The following is an 18,060-nucleotide window of genomic DNA, read 5'->3' on the forward strand; positions in this document are numbered from 1 at the left end:
TAAACCTGATATCAAACATTAAACCGTTAGATTACTATAAAAGTATATATTCTACAATCAGGATATTATTATTCAGACAAACAGACACAGACAGCTAATTACAGATTAGCTAACCTAACCGCTAATAACCTTAATGGGATAATTGCAAATAGAAACAGCATAAATCTAATTAACACAAGCCAGACAAGAAGCATGTTGTGAATATGATAATATAAGTATGTTGTGAATATGCTAATCATAAATGTGATGCTAACTTGTTTGGTTAGCTGCATAATACAGTACCAGATAGCTTCATGTCACCTAAGCTACTGTAACTAATTAGTTGGCCCGTGTTAGCTTACTATTCTACTGTGTAATAAAATTCAGTATGATCTGCATAGCATTGTGTCAAACAAAAAAAGCAAAAAAGATAGGGACTTGACAGAAAATAAATCATTTCACATAATTATTTTAGCTAACAACAATGCTAGCTATAATGTTATTTAGGCAATTACTTTTTGAATGATGACGGATTCTTCACACAGATAAATGTAGACAAAGTGCTGTCCTTTACTAGCATTATGCAATGATAATGCTAATGACTCCAAACACTTCTACTGTTTTCAATCATTCCCAGAACACTGTACTGCAGTTCTACTATCAAATTGGTTCAACGAAACGTTTTATTATTGTTGTATTAGCATTTGCTAAACGATGGAATATACGCTACAGTCCTTGTTCGAACCATACGAAGACAAGCGCACACAGAAACCAGCTGTGTTTACATCTATCCAGTTTATACAGCCACGTCACTGATGACATCACATCCTGACAATACATGAGAAGGGATGGAATTAGCATAACTAGCATTCGCCCTCCTCCCACAGCATACAAACAGGGAGGAGGGCAAGAAGGGGCACTTTTGTGAGGCTTTACATGTATAGCAGCAGGAAGAACACACACAGACACACACACTTAACGTAACAGTCTGAAATGGAGAGAACAAAGGAGAGAAGAGAATGACAGGATGAAGAAAGTCAAGTAGTGCAGTAAGAGTAAAAATTTAAGGGCATAAGTCTAGCACAAAAGGCTACAGCGATCATCCAAGGACCAAAGTCAGCGTCTGGGATCAGCATCTAGGACAAAAGTCTAAAGCAACCTTCCAAGGGCGAAGGGCCAGGGCAAATGCCTAAAGGAAAAAGAACGGGATAAATCTTAAGCCGAAACAACAGCTACGGAACAAATCAATGGCTAGGGGTAATCTAAGTAAAAATCTATGATAAATGCCCTTGGGCAAAAGCCTAGGGCACAAACTCAGGTCAAAAATGCAAGAGCAAACATTTAAAAATCTGGAAGAAAAACATAACGTCCAGGGTTAAACTATATGGATTAGGCTTGGCCAAAAGTATAGTGTAAAATCTAGGGCAAATGCAGAAGGGCATAAAGCTATGCGAAGGGCTAAAAATCTATTAATAACCAACTGGTAACAAAAGATCAGGGTAAAAGTCTAAGTCAAAAGTCTGAAGTAAAAGTCAAGGGCAAAATTCTGAAGAAAATGTCCAGAGCTTAGGGCAGATTTGAAGGCACCTCCTCCTCCAGTGGGGCTAAAAGATCAAGCGAGCATCCACAAATCCCTCTGTGTGGCTTATGAAGTCTTCTTCACTTTCCTGGTTGTTCCTTAGCACTGTAAATAAAATACAAACAGGTTTCACACACAATTCTAATAATAATAATAAGTTTGAACATACATTTACCAAGCAACACATACACACCTAATAAAGATAAAGTCCTTAATGCACCACATTGTAACAGCACTTTAAAAGCAGATGGGTTGTAATTAGCACTAATTAGTGTAAAAAGACTGATTAGCAGCATGAGCTGGTCATATGTCATCATTTTCCCTTTTACCCACAGAAACATACGCACATCTTAGAGATGATTACACATATTTTAAGCTGAAGCAAGCTGCTACAAAACATAAGCATTTGCCAAGATGATTGCAGATGAAGAGTGGCATAAAATACTGTGACAAAAACATGAATATAACAGTGCCAAGCATAGACGATTTTTGGCCAACTACAGTGCTCATAGTCATAAGTTATTAGTCAACTGCCAAAATGTTCCAACATAAATTCTAATAACCATGGAAATAACTTTAAAAAGGCCAAAAATAACACTAATAACTGCACCAATATTTTCTAAAAATGCCAACATTTACCACCAACACTGCCAACATTTATCAACAACACTACCAACATTTACCAACACTGCCAACATTTATCAACAACACTACCAACATTTACCAACAATGCCAACATTTATCAACAACACTACCAACATTTACCAACAATGCCAACATTAACAACAACACTACCGACATTTACCACCAACAATGCCAGCATTTATCAACAACACTACCAACATTTACCAACAATGCCAGCATTTAACAACTCTACCAACATTTACCAACAATGCCAACATTTATTAACAACACTACCAACATTTACCACCAACAATGCCAACATTTATCAACAACACTACCAACATTTACCAACAATGCCAACATTTATTAACAACACTACCAACATGTACCAGCAACACTGCCAACATTTACCAATGACACTACCAACATTTACCACCAACACTGCAAATATTTATCAACAACAATGGCAACATTTACCACCAGCACTACCAACATTCACAAATTGCAGTGCCAACATTAACCAGCAACAGTATCAACATGTAGAAACAATATAGGTGCCAACATTTACTAACACCAGCTATAATATAAAAGTATAAAATTACTTCATATAACTATAATAGCTATAATACCTGTAGATATTTTTATATAACATATAAAAATACTTACATATAAAATGAAGTTCTTAAAGTACCAACAACTGCACCACAAACCCTGAGATCAATGTTAACAACCTTCTAAGTGCACATATTTATCACCGTGTAACATTTCTTGTTCGTTTTTACAAACGGGTTCAAAGCCTTTTAAAACACTATCACAGTCAACTGGTCATAATTAATCGAGTACATCCAAGTACAATCAATCAAGGAGTAACAGAACAAGAGACACTCATCAAGATTTTAATCTGCTGAATAAACAGCCTGGAAAGATCCGTGGATGAAATAGTGAGGAAGCGATGCAGCACAGCAATTATCAAGCCTACTGTGTAAAAGTGCCCCTGTGCCTTGTGGGACGAGGGTTTTAAGGAGTGGCGGAGTGTGTACGATGTGTGTAGATCAGACAAAGTGGTATGAGTATGTTACTGCAAAACACCATCAAGAATCGGAGCAGAAACGACAGACTTGTAATGCTTAACACAACATGGCATGAACATGGCTTCTCATATTTCCTGTGGGATTGTTTATAGCATTCCTATGCTTAAGACTGTGTATTATCATTAAAGGGCTTCACGAGCACACGTTTAGATGGTACCGTTTTAAATATTTAAATTAACCAGCTGTGTGGGATATATATATATAAAGAACATGATTTTGTCTACCAGTGTAGTGTTAAAATATTTTTCCAAAATTAAATAAATCATACATATATTAATCAAAAATAATTACACTTTGTCACTGGGTGACACACCTACACACATTTAAATAGATAAAATATTCATAATTATTGATCATTATGAACGATTGATGATGGAATATTTTCCATCTTTTTTGCTGTAATATAGCTAAGGAACAGTAAAGGGAACTGAGTTTGTTTTTGTCAGCTGCAGCCACACGGGGGCGCCACAGATCGAGTCGTGACGGTCAGTGATCACCAATTACAGCAAAGTCAGATCAAGGTGAGCTGAGAAGGAAGAAACAAAGCTGTTAGAGCCTGAACACAGTCAGTAAAAGGTGAGTTCACCGAATCATCCTGCGCGTTCTGATGTTTAATAATCACCTGGTACCTTAAATCTTAGACGCAGGATTTTGACTCTACTATTTTCAGACATATGACAAATCTTGCACATTGTGTGTGCTTGAAAGTTCCTGCTGATTCAAACCTGACAGCTCTGACTAAATTACTTAGATGTTGCAGTTACACGGATATACAGTATGCATTTAACATTCACAACACTTATCCACAATGACTTGCATTCATTCATTCATTCATTCATTCATCTTCTACCGCTTATCCGAACTACCTCGGGTCACGGGGAGCCTGTGCCTATCTCAGGCGTCATCGGGCATCAAGGCAGGATACACCCTGGACGGAGTGCCAACCCATCGCAGGGCACACACACACTCTCATTCACTCACACACTCACACACTCCGGACAATTTTTCCAGAGATGCCAATCAACCTACCATGCATGTCTTTGGACCGGGGGAGGAAACCGGAGTACCCGGAGGAAACCCCCGAGGTACGGGGAGAACATGCAAACTCCACACACACAAGGTGGAGACGGGAATCGAACCCCAACCCTGGAGGTGTGAGGCGAACGTGCTAACCACTAAGCCACTGTGACCCCCATGACTTAGATTTTATCTCATTTATACAGCTGAGCAATTGAAGGTTTAGGGCCTTAATCAGGGGCCCAGCAGTGGCAGCTTGGTGGATTTGAGCTTATGATCAGTATTCCAACGCCTTGGCCACAGTTTCTGTGTCATTTTCTCTCCTAAAACAATCACGAATCATGATTTCACTATAATTTTAAGGTCCAATGATTTACGTTGAAGTAAGCGATCACTTGTGTTTATATTGCACAAGTGAAATATTTCCCTGGGGGATTTTAAACTCTGGGGAAACAGAAACAGTGTGACTTTTGTTCAGTGTGTCACGTAGTTGAGCAGTTGTTCATTAATATCTAGCTTCTGCTTATTTTTCTGTAATTTCATTATTCATTATTATTCATTGTTTCTTCTTCTTCTTCTTCTTCTTATTATTATTATTATTATAATTATTATTACTTCTGTATTTATCTGCCATCCAGTTTAAGCAAAAACTGACAAGTAGAGTTACCTTTAAAGCCCAATTATTACTCTTCTCACCAAACTTTTACAGCAAATGCAGTACAATCCAGCCAGATGGATACTCATTCATTCATTCATTCATTTTCTACCGCTTATCCGAACTACCTCGGGTCACCCCTGTGCCTATCTCAGGCGTCATCGGGCAACAAGGCAGTATACACCCTGGACGGAGTGCCAACCCATCACAGGGCACACACACACTCTCATTCACTCACACAATCACACACTACGGACAATTTTCCAGAGATGCCAATCAACCTACCATGCATGTCTTTGGACCGGGGGAGGAACCCGGAGTACCCGGAGGAAACCCCCGAGGCACGGGGAGAACATGCAAACTCCACACACACAAGGCGGAAGCGGGAATCGAACCCCCAACCCTGGAGGTGTGAGGCGAACGTGCTAACCACTAAGTCACCGTGCCCCCCCAGATGGATACATCTGTTATACTGTTAGACTGTGCTTTGGGACGAAGCATATGGTTTAATATCCTTGCAATTTGGGACACAGCCTGTGGAGTAATAAGGTCCAGGTGGTTATGTGGCTTTAAATAATAATCAATCTATAAATATGGCTTTGTTTGTGTTGGTGTTCCGTTTAACACTTATACACAGCGTGTTCAATGCATTTACGCACTCTATCACACTCTAACACACTCTAACACACTCTGACACACTGTACTTACTGATGATCAGATCACAAGACGTTAATCATTGGTGTGTAATACATACTAATGACAGGATTTACACTGTTACAGTCTTATTGTCATGATCCTGGTTTCACAGTAACACAGCTGATTTAACTCAACAAGTGTGTCATCATCAGGTTTAAGCATGTGACAAAGTACGAACACTAACACACAAACAGCTTGGACTAATACACACTGAAGGCAGCTTAACACTTCTGAGTCCATTAAACTCACAGTAAGTTTGATTCTCCTTCTACAATGGAACTGAATCGACTCTGAATCAGTCACATGGCCTCCCTGAGACTCAGGACCCGAGTGTGATGACTGTGCTTTTACCTGCATAAACAACCACACATTAACCCTCCTGCACTACCACACACTAAAACAGCTGCACAACCACACACAATCACACCTCCACTACCACACACTAACCCTCCTGCACTACCACACACACTAAAATACCTGCATAGCCACACACAAACATACCTCCACTACCACACACTAACCCTCCTGCACTACCACACACACTAAAACACCTGCACTACCACATACACTAACCCTCCTGCACAACCACACACAATCACACCTCCACTACCACACACTAACCCTCCTGCACTACCACACACACTAAAAAACCTGCACTACCACACACACTAAAACACCTGCACAACCACACACAATCACACCTCCACTACCACACACAAACACCTGCACTACCACACACTAACCCTCCTGCACTACCACACACCCTAAAAAACCTACACTACCACACACACTAAAACACCTGTACTACCACACACACAAACACCTGCACAATCACACCTCCACTACCACACACAAACACCTGCACTACCACACACACTAACCCTCCTGCACTACCACACACACTAAAAAACCTGCACTACCACACACACTAAAACACCTGCACTACCACACACAAACACCTGCACTACCACACACAAACACCTGCACAACCACACACAAACACCTGCACTACCACACACACTAACCCTCCTGCACTACTACACACACTAAAACACCTGCACTATCACACACACTAACCCTCCTGCACTACTACACACACTAAAACACCTCCACTACCACAAAATAACCCTCCTGCACTACCACACACAAACACCTGCACAACCTCACACGATCACACCTCCACTACCACACACTAACCCTCCTGCACTACCACACACAAACACCTTCACTACCACACACACTAACCCTCCTGCACTACTACACACACTAAAACACCTACACTACCACACACTAACCCTTCTGCACTACCACACATACACACTAACCCTTCTGCACTACCACACATACACACTAACCCTTCTGCACTACCACACATACACACTAACCCTTCTGCACTACCACACATACACACTAACCCTAACCACACTAGTGTAACACACCTGCACTATTACACGCTAGAAGAAACCTTTGTTTTTGGTACAAATGCATTATACATCACAGCACAGTGAAATTCTTACATCTTTAGGGTCAGAGTGCAGGGTCAGCCATGATGCAGCACTCCTTGAGCAGAGCTCACACACACTAACACACCTGCACTACTGTAACACACACTACAACACCTACACAAACACACACACTACTAACACCCCTGCGCTAACACACATTAACACACCAAAACACCTGCACTAACACACAAACACCTGGACTATCACACAAACACACCTCAACTACCACACAACTAACTAACCCTCCTGCACTCCCACACACACTAAAACACCTCCACTACTACACACACTAACACACCTGCTTTACCACACACACTAACAATCCTACAATAGCAAACACTAACACACCTGCACTACCACACATTAACTCTCCTGCACTACTACACACACTAAAACACCTGCACTACCATACACACTAAAACACCTGCACAAGCACACACAAGCACACCTGCACTACCACACACTTACTCTCCTGCACTACCACACCCTAACCCTCCTGCACTACCACACACTTACCCTCCTGCACTACCACACATACACACTAACCCTCCTGCACTACCACACATACACACTAACCCTTCTGCACTACCACACATACACACTAAACCTTCTGCACTACCACACATACACACTAACCCTTCTGCACTACCATACACACTAACACACCTCCACTACTACACACACTAACTCACCTGCATTACCACACACATTAACACACCTGCACTACTACACACACTAACACACCTGCACTATTACACGCCAGAAGAAACCTTTGTTTTTGGTACAAATGCATTATACATCACAGCACAGTGAAATTCTTACATCTTTAGGGTCAGAGTGCAGGGTCAGCCATGATGCAGCACTCCTTGAGCAGAGCTAACACACACACTAACTCACCTGCACTAACACACACTACAACACCTACACAAACACACACACTACTAACACCCCTGCGCTAACACACATTAGCACACACTGCTAACACACACTTAACACACCAAAACACCTGCACTAACACACACTAACACACACTAACACAGCTGCACTAACACACACACTTAAACACACTTACACAGCTGCACTAACACACCTGCAACTAACACCAACACAAACAAACACACTTGCACTAACATACACTAAAACACACAAACACACCTGCACTTAAACACTAACACAAACACATACTAACACACACTAACACAAACACACACTAACACACTAGCCCTCAAATGTTTTTATTACCAAAATTTCCTTCCAAAGAACATTTGGAACATTTTAGATTCCATTTGGTGTTAACTTATAAGTCTTCTGTTTCTTTTCTTGTTGTTTGGATTAAACCGATTTCATTCCGATGAAAATCAATGTAGAAATTTATTATTTCTACATTGATAGACATTAGCCTCAGCTTCATGGAAAGCCGCTGCACTACATATACTGTGTGTATATATATATATATATATATATATATATATATATATATATATATATATATATATATACACACAGTATATGTAAGTTGTGGATATCTGACCATCACAAACATAAATAATAAGCTCCATTTTTCAGGGAAGGCTTTAGACTAGATTTTGAAGTGTGACTTGTGGGGATTTTGGCTGAGGTCAGGGTTTATTGAAGGGAAAATATAACACTGAGGCACACAAAATCATTCTGTACAATTACATGCTTCCAACATTGTGGCGACAGTTTGGAGGAGATTTATATGTGTGCTGCGATGGTCAGCTGTCCACATATATAACTAAGCAATGTCCGCTTTCTCAAGCTAATAAAGGGTGGAGCTGTATGGTAAATAAATAAATAATAAATTCATCCAGTCACAAGCTTCATTAAACATTCTTATTATCTGTTTTAGGATTTATATGACTGTACTTTGTTACTGTTGTGCTCTGTTTTTGTCTTATTTTGAAATACACTGGCAACGTTTATTCAATTTTTAGTTTTCTCTTAAATTAAGAATTGTCAAAAAAAAAGGAGGGAACATAGATAGATAGATAGATAGATAGATAGATAGATAGATAGATAGATAGATAGATAGATAGATAGATAGATAACATAAATGAGCAAACAAGCAAATAAATAAAAAAATTAGCAATCAAGCAAATCAACAATTAAATAAACAAGAAAAGGAATACATTCATTAATAAATAGGTGAATATGCAGGCAAACAAACAAATAATTAATTAATTATTAGACCTACAAAAAAATAAATAATTAAGCAAGCAAAGAAAGAAAGAAAGAAAGAAAGAAAGAAAGAAAGAAAGAAAGAAAGAAAGAAAGAAAAGAAACACTCAGATAAGGAGGTAACTGAAGTAATTAGGAACTAAAACCTGCATTTTTATCCAAAGAAGTGAGTTAAGTCCATGACTGGATGATGAGATTTAACTGAAGCTCCAACCTCACTGCAACAGGGACGTGTCATTTGACAAAATGAGAACAAGTTGAGTAACCCTCATCCACCCACCTGTGTGTTCACACTCCATGGGGTGAGAAGAGTGTGTCAGCATTCATTCATAACTCCGCTCTACCTTCGCTTCATGAAGTGGCTCCTCTTTCACACAGTAAGACGTCCTCGCTCACATCCCGGAGTGTGTGGACGCCTGTTGCATGTTTGTTTACTCCATTGTGCATCCTGGCTTGTTTATTCATTCATGGCACAGCCATCTGGAGTCTCGCCCTTGAAACTGATCAGGATGCCATGGCAACAGCAGCAGGTTACTGGGGAAACCGGCGTCACTATGGAGACCTCAGGATTCCAGGAGCGAGCAGGATGCTGCTCTATACTGTACCTCCCTCTCTATCCTTTATCCCTTTCCCTTGTCCTTTGGCACTCAAAATATTTAAGCGTGCGCGCCTACGTGCGCGCGCGCACGTGTGTGTGTGTGTGTGTGTGTGTGTGTGTGCGCGCGCACATGCATAACAGTTTTCATTATTACTCTGATGTAAAATACTGATGACACACAAGACAGAAAAATAACCCAAATTATTCAAATCCATTATTATAATGAAACTTTAAGATAAATTCTAGACTGAATCTCTCTCTCTCTCTCTCTCTCTCTCTCTCTCTCTCGCTCACTGTCTGTTGAGTGTTTATGCAGAAAAACACACAAGTACACTAGCTTATATCACTTCTGCTTAATACTAATCATTAAGTGAAGGTAATTAGCGTTTGTCTCCTATTGAGTTAACACTGAGAGCACACAGTACGATGGATGAACGGATGGACACATGGGGGCTCTGATGTTTCTCCTCACCTGTCAGGAGTAAAATGGAGGTCACAGTCATGTCTAACCTTCACACATGGCTCAAGGAGGATGATTATTCTTATTACAGTCTGTTAAATAGTTATGAAAATGATTCTTAAACGTCTGTAAAGATCTTTTTGATTTGGACGCAGTTCTGGTTGTTCTGAGATGGGAAGTTGGGCTGGGTGAAGGCTCCTTCTTCGATCACCATGTACTCGGATCGGCTGAGAGAGGACGAGGACGAGCAGCGCGTCTTCTTCAACTCCTCAGACGAGGACGAGAGCGGCTGGCAGCTTGTGATGTGGAGGTATTGTGCCTGCTCCTCTCCTTCCGTCTCTCGGTGGTAGAAGTAGTTGAAGTTTGAGACAATGACCGGGACAGGAAGAGCAATGGTCAAGACGCCTGCGATGGCACACAACGACCCGACGATTTTGCCACCGATTGTCACAGGGTGCATGTCTCCGTATCCCACTGTGGTCATGGTCACTACAGCCCACCAGAAGGCATCCGGGATGCTGTTGAAGCCTGAGTCTGGGTCGTCGGCTTCGGCGAAATAGACAGCACTGGAGAACAGGATAACTCCAATGAAGAGAAAGAAGATGAGCAAGCCTAGTTCCCGCATACTGGCCTTGAGGGTCTGTCCCAGAATCTGAAGGCCCTTGGAGTGGCGTGAGAGTTTGAAGATCCTGAAGACGCGCACCAATCTGATCACTCGGAGAATGGCTAAACTCATGGCCTGCTGACCGTTTCCTTGGCGTTCCGCTAGCTCCGTCCCTAACGTGATGAAGTAAGGAATGATTGCCACGATGTCAATGATGTTCATGATGTTCTTAGAGAAAGTAGCTTTGCTCGGACACGCGAAGAATCTCACCAGGAGCTCAAACGAGAACCAGATGATGCAAAGCGTCTCCACGACAAAGAAAGGGTCCGAGAAAGGGCTCGAAAACGCCGTAGAGGTGGAGTTCAACATAGTGGCGGTGACCGCTGACTCTCTGTCATCATCCTCTCTGAACTCAGGGAGCGTTTCCAAACAGAAGATAACGATGGAGATCAAAATCACAAGCACGGAGACGATGGCAATGGCACGCGCCGGACCTGAACTTTCAGGATATTCAAACAGGAGCCAAACCTGCCTCTGAAACTCGCGTGACGGTAAAGGACGCTCTTCTTCTTTAATAAATCCTTCATCCTCACGGAATTTCTCCATGGCTTCTTCGCCCAGCTCGTAAAAGCGGATCTCCTCGGAGAAAATGTCAATGGGAACGTTCACGGGTCTCCGGATGCGCCCACCGGATTGATAGTAATACAGGATGGCGTCAAAACTCGGTCGGTTACGGTCGAAAAAGTACTCGTTCCTGAGAGGATCGAAGTAACGCATCCGCTTCTTCGGGTCGCCGAGTAAAGTTTGTGGAAACTGCGAGAGTGTCTTGAGCTGCGTCTCAAAGCGCAGACCGGAGATGTTGATCACCACCCGTTCACGGCACTCGTGCTGGGGCTCGTAGCGCTCGAGCGCAGGCTCCTCCACGTTGCTCTCGCCGCACGCCACCACCGTCATGGTGTCCTCGCGCTCCGTGTCGGTGTAGCCGCGGTTCACCTGGGTGCCGTCGCCCCGGTGTTTGGAGGAGGAAGGTGGAGGAGAGCGGAGGAGACTCAGGTGGTCATCCATACACACGCGAGCGCGCGCGCGGGATGAGGAGAGGAGAGGAGAAGAGACGAGACTCCTTCTCTCTTTCTCTCTCTCCCTCTCCCTCTCTCTCCTCTGTCTCCTTCTTTCTTCCCTCCTTTCCCGTCTTTACGCTTCTTTTTTTCCTCTTCGTGCCTTTATATCTCATTCGACTCGCCTCCATCCGCCCTTTCGCACCTCATGAGCCCAGGTTCCGTCCAATCAGAAAGCAGACAGACGTCAAACGCTTTAGTCTGCGTGCCTTGATGGTCTGTTATGAATCGTTTTACTGATTTGATTCACTTCATTGATTCGATTCTATACAACAAACCTGTTGAGCCGAACTGAGTTTTGACTGATTGGATTCCTCTTGTTGCATTTGATTAGGCTGCAACAGAAATATTGCACATAGTAATACACTACATTTTCGAGTCCAACTCCTTTCCCTGATTTTAAAGATGCCTGTCCACTTCAACTTCATCCCTTTTCACCTTCTTCCCTTTTCACCTTCTTCCCTTCCACTATGCTGAATCCTCTTGGCCATGGCTCCAGTACTTTAACGTTAGGTTAAGATATAGTATGATATAGTAAGATATAGTAAGATATAGTATGATATAGTATGATATAGTAAGATATAGTATGATACAGTATAGTATGTTACAGTATGTTATAGTGTTATAGTAAGATATAGTATGTTATAGTAAGATATAGTATGTTATAGTAAGATATAGTATGATATAGTATGATATAGTATGTTATAGTATGTTATAGTAAGATATAGTATGTTATAGTAAGCAGAAATTCTGTGTCATGCCACATTAGTAATGGAAGAAGATCGAATTTTTCATATCTTCATTATATAAATTTGCACGTCTATCAGATGAGTACATTCCTTTTAGATCAGAAGTAACTGAAATTGTGATCGAGTTGCCTTCAGGATCACATCATATAACGTTCCTATAAGCATCTTATGCAAATGGCAGTTTTTTTGTTTTTTTATCACATTTTTATTTTGTTAACCCAATTTTACTTTAAGGGATGATTAATAGGATCCATAAAGTTAAAAATGGGCAATAGGATTGTTGCAGTCTGAGATCAATACAAATGCCTTAAGGAAATAATTTATTTCCTTTTAAATGTTGAAGAATACAGGCTGTGTGTGTGTGTTATCTGAAAAATATCATTTTTAATAATAATAATAATAATAATAATAATAATAATAATAATAATAATATTAATAATAATAATAATAATAATAATAATAATGTTTCAGCCAAAGAGTTCAAATCATTACACAGGACTCAGATGTAAAAGTGAAGGAGGTGGACAGACAGCTGCCAGTGACACACACTCGGTACACACACTCAGTACACTCAGTACACACACTCATTCTGAGGAGCAGCAGCAGACACCAACTCATTTACATGGCCAAACCAATAGTATAATCTTTAACTCTTTCACTAATGCTGTGTTAAGACTGGGTGCAGATTATGCTGCTCAGCTTCATAAGCAATTTCAGAGAAACAACAGTGTCCAGTGCTGTTTATGAGCAAAGTTGCATGGACAAGCCTTTAAAAATCGCAAGCGTTCAAGGATAATAGTCATTAAAATATGCCACATGGACTTTTAACTAGTTAAATTAAAAGTGGCATAAAAAAGACCACACCTCCTTCATTTGGACTAACACAAACAAAGACCACACCTCCTTCATTTTGATTGACACATACAAAGGCCACACCTCCGTCATTTCGACTAACACAAACAAAGGCCACACCTCCTTCATTTGGACTGACATATACAAAGGACACATCTCCGTCATTTGGACTGACACATACAAAGGACACACCTCCTTCATTTGGACTAACACAAAAAATGACCACACCTCCTTATTTTGATTGACACATACAAAGGCCACACCTCCGTCATTTGGACTAACACAAACAAAGACCACACCTCCTTCATTTGGACTGACACATACAAAGGACACACCTTCATCATTTGGACTAACACAAAAAATGACCGCACCTCCTTATTTTGATTGACACATACAAAGGCCACACCTCCGTTATTTCGACTAACACAAACAAAGGCCACACCTCCTTCATTTGGACTGACATATACAAAGGCCACACCTCCTTCATTTGGACTGACATATACAAAGGACACACCTTCATCATTTGGACTAACACAAAAAATGACCGCACCTCCTTATTTTGATTGACACATACAAAGGCCACACCTCCGTCATTTCGACTAACACAAACAAAGGCCACACCTCCTTCATTTGGACTGACACATACAAAGGCCACACCTCCTTCATTTGGACTGACATATACAAAGGACACATCTCCGTGATTTGGACTAACACAAACAAAGACCACACCTCCTTCATTTTGATTGACACATACAAAGGCCACACCTCTGTCCTTTCGACTAACACAAACAAAGGCCACACCTCCTTCATTTGGACTGACATATACAAAGGCCACACCTCCTTCATTTGGACTGACATATACAAAGGACACACCTTCATCATTTGGACTAACACAAAAAATGACCGCACCTCCTTATTTTGATTGACACATACAAAGGCCACACCTCCGTCATTTCGACTAACACAAACAAAGGCCACACCTCCTTCATTTGGACTGACACATACAAAGGCCACACCTCCTTCATTTGGACTGACATATACAAAGGACACATCTCCGTGATTTGGACTAACACAAACAAAGACCACACCTCCTTCATTTTGATTGACACATACAAAGGCCACACCTCTGTCCTTTCGACTAACACAAACAAAGGCCACACCTCCTTCATTTGGACTGACATATACAAAGGCCACACCTCCTTCATTTGGACTGACATATACAAAGGCCACACCTCCTTCATTTGGACTGACATATACAAAGGCCACACCTCCTTCGACTAACACAAAAAAATGACCACACCTCCGTCATTTTGATTGACACGTGCAAAGGCAACATCTCCATTATTTGGACTGACTGGTACAGAAGCCACGTCATTGACATATTCACAGCTCTGTACTTTGTGTTCACCTTCACATAAAAACTATACATGAGGTAAAACCACAAGGACATTTTACCTGGAATACAAAGTACAAAGTGTATCTGAACATTTCATTCTAGACTCTTTTATTATATGACAGGAAACTGACATTTCTTTATCTCTGAATAGAACGGAGCGGTTACCAGTCGGGCCGCCAGGGACACGTGTCCCTGTAAAAGTCCTTTCCGTGGCTGTTTCTCACATAAAATATTGCTTCAGTTTGACCATTGAGCGAAACTTAAAAAGCGTTAATGTTGTAAAATCTTTACAAAATCTTTATAAATTTTTTGAATGAAAATGATCCATTTGAAGGAAATAAGAGGAAAATGTCATTTAATCCTATAAAACCGGGCTACTCTTTAATTCCTCCTCGTGTCGTAAACCTAAAGAACTTCATTCGCCGTCATCATGATATCCTTTCAAGCTCAGAGCTGATTTTCAAATTGGAAAAAATCCTGATTGAAAAATCCATGGCATGTGATTTATTAATTCAGAGCATGTCACATGTCCTGTTATAAAAGTTTGCCACCTTTTTTCACCTATTTTTTCTTAATTGTGTTGGTTGTTATTTCACATTAAAGGTTGTGCAAGAAATAAAAAATGTGTGAAAATAAGACGATGAAGGTGAAGACACCGCGTTGAATGTGTATTGAGCGTAAGTTCTGTTGTCTTTGAACCCTTGTTGTCTAGGTGGATGTCTTGTTAATCGCGGTCACGTACACCTTGGCTTGGTATTGTTGCAATTGTTATCGACCAAACGGTCACTTTAAATGGTAACCGCGGTCACGTAGACCCTTTGTTAGCGGCGATCCTTGATGTCCTTCTGCCGCTCCCATACTAATGATTGAATCAAGTTTATTCGTTTGGACTGACATATACAAAGGACACATCTCCGTCATTTGGACTAACACAAACAAAGACCACACCTCCTTCATTTTGATTGACACATACAAAGGCCACACCTCCTTCATTTGGACTAACACAAACAAAGGCCACACCTCCTTCATTTGGACTCACACATACAAAGGACACACCTTCATCATTTGGACTAACACAAAAAAATGACCACACCTCCTTCATTTTGATTGACACATACAAAGGCCACACCTCCGTCATTTCGACTAACACATAAAAAAGGCCACACCTCCTTCTAAACGTGTTACCTTATGATGCTTAAACCTTTTTAGGAATGAGCTCTTTTCGATGTGTATCTTGGAGTGGAATCTGGGTGCATTTATCTGTAATTTACTACAGTGGGAACTGGTCTGAAATGATTTATCTTTGTTACATCACAAAAAATGAATTAGCATTTTTAACAGGGGTGTTTAGACTTGGGGTAATGTTTAATGTTATGTTAGGGTTATAGTTTGGGGATAGAGATTGGACTCAGGTTGTGTGTTTAAGAAATAAAGTTGAAGTCATTTATAGTGTATAATGTTTAGGTGTCACGATCACGCCTGGACTTTTTACTTGTACTATATGTTTTTGTTTACGTTTTGTGTATTTTTTGTGTATTAAATCATGTTTTTAGTCGTTTGGGTCTGAATTTTATCCATGAAGACACCCCCGTTTTGTGACAGAAGGATTCCGCCACTCACAGAACCAGCAGGATAACCACTAACCTGGCACCAAATAATTAGGGGAGCATCTTTTTGTATAATTCTTTCTGCTCTTTTATAACTTTTTCCCTGGACTTTTGGTTTAATTATTTTTTATTTTTCGCTCTGCATCTGTTCCAGTGGGGGACGCAGCTCCACTTCCTGCTTTCCGCAAAGGACGTCGCATCACTTCTTGCCTGCGGAGGATGTCACTGGCCTGATTTGCTCTTGTGGAGGTGGCTGGCCGAGGCATGGTGGGGTGTTCATGCCAATTTCTGCCCAGCTGTGGACGTCGCTCGGCCCTTCTGCTCGGGTGTGAACATCGCGCTGCCGTTTTGCTCGGCTGTGGACGTCGCTCGGCCCTTTCATTTGGCTGTGGACATCACTCCGCCTTTATGTTCAGCTGTGGACTTCACTTGGCCCCCTCCGGACACGCCGCCGTGTGCCTCACTTCCCCCACCTGCCTCGCCGCCGTGTGCCTCACTTCCCCCTCCTGCCTCGCCGTGTGCATTGCATGGATCATTGTCCCCACCCGGATTTTCGTGCATGATCTGGGATTGTCAGGATCATGCCCAGACTTTTTACTTGTACCATGTTTTTTTTAATTGCCCTTGTCTATATCCTTCCCGCCTCAGTACGCATGTTCCTCATGTGTCTAATTGTCTCCCCTTTTGATTTCCGGCCACGTTGCATTGGACAGTGTGGAATCCTTGTCTTTGTATTGTCTATGTGTGCACTGTCTTGTTTTTTGAGTTTTGTTTTTTTTTTTCCCAGTGTGTTCCCCTTTTTTTTGTGTTATTTTTTATGTAATAAATTGTGTTTTTAGATATCCTTGCATTTGGGTATGAAGTCCTATTAAAATGTTAAAGAAATTTAAAAGCTCCCTTCAGCTAGAGCTCCAATCTGCTACAGAACATAATAACACTGTTGATGCTAATCAGATCAATAAAGGAAACAGCTGCTCATGAACAGCATCAGAGTCTTTCCTGTACAATTCTACCCACAAATCCAATTATCATCATTGTTACAGCACCCGAGAGTGTCTTTTGTCCCTTTTTTTAAAACATCTTTTCTCAATTCATTTCAATTCTGTGTAGCTTACTGATAATGGTTGAAGCCGCATTATACAAATCTGATTACTATCTCAAAAATGCAAGACAACAAGCTCTAATTACTGGCTATGGTTAGCTGCAAATGTTTCGCTACAAACATTGCGTGCATCTGTGTGAAAAAGTAAAAAGCAAACTCATGGCTGGGTTCACGGGGTCACTAAAGGTCACGTTTCAACAAACCTTTGAATGGTTATTTACTCGACCCATCA

At 41.2% G+C, this 18,060-nt stretch overlaps 1 protein-coding gene across 1 annotated transcript; it reads right to left on the minus strand.

The window, feature by feature from the left end:
* Positions 1-706: 706 nt before the first annotated feature.
* On the minus strand, positions 707-12,274 carry LOC132862652 (potassium voltage-gated channel subfamily A member 3). The gene is made up of 2 exons (XM_060894791.1): positions 9,626-12,274; positions 707-1,663 (listed from the first exon to the last, which is right to left on the minus strand). Exon 1 carries the CDS (start codon positions 12,070-12,072, stop codon positions 10,522-10,524), a length of 1,551 nt encoding a protein of 516 aa, XP_060750774.1. The 5' UTR covers positions 12,073-12,274; the 3' UTR covers positions 707-1,663; positions 9,626-10,521.
* Positions 12,275-18,060: the final 5,786 nt, after the last annotated feature.

The sequence above is a fragment of the Tachysurus vachellii genome, chromosome 19, assembly GCF_030014155.1.
Source record: "Tachysurus vachellii isolate PV-2020 chromosome 19, HZAU_Pvac_v1, whole genome shotgun sequence".
NCBI lineage: Eukaryota > Metazoa > Chordata > Actinopteri > Siluriformes > Bagridae > Tachysurus > Tachysurus vachellii.

Excerpts from the sequence above, each read along its gene's own strand:
- LOC132862652 (XM_060894791.1), bottom strand. The coding sequence starts at position 12,072 with ATGGATGACCACCTGAGTCTCCTCCGCTCTCCTCCACCTTCCTCCTCC.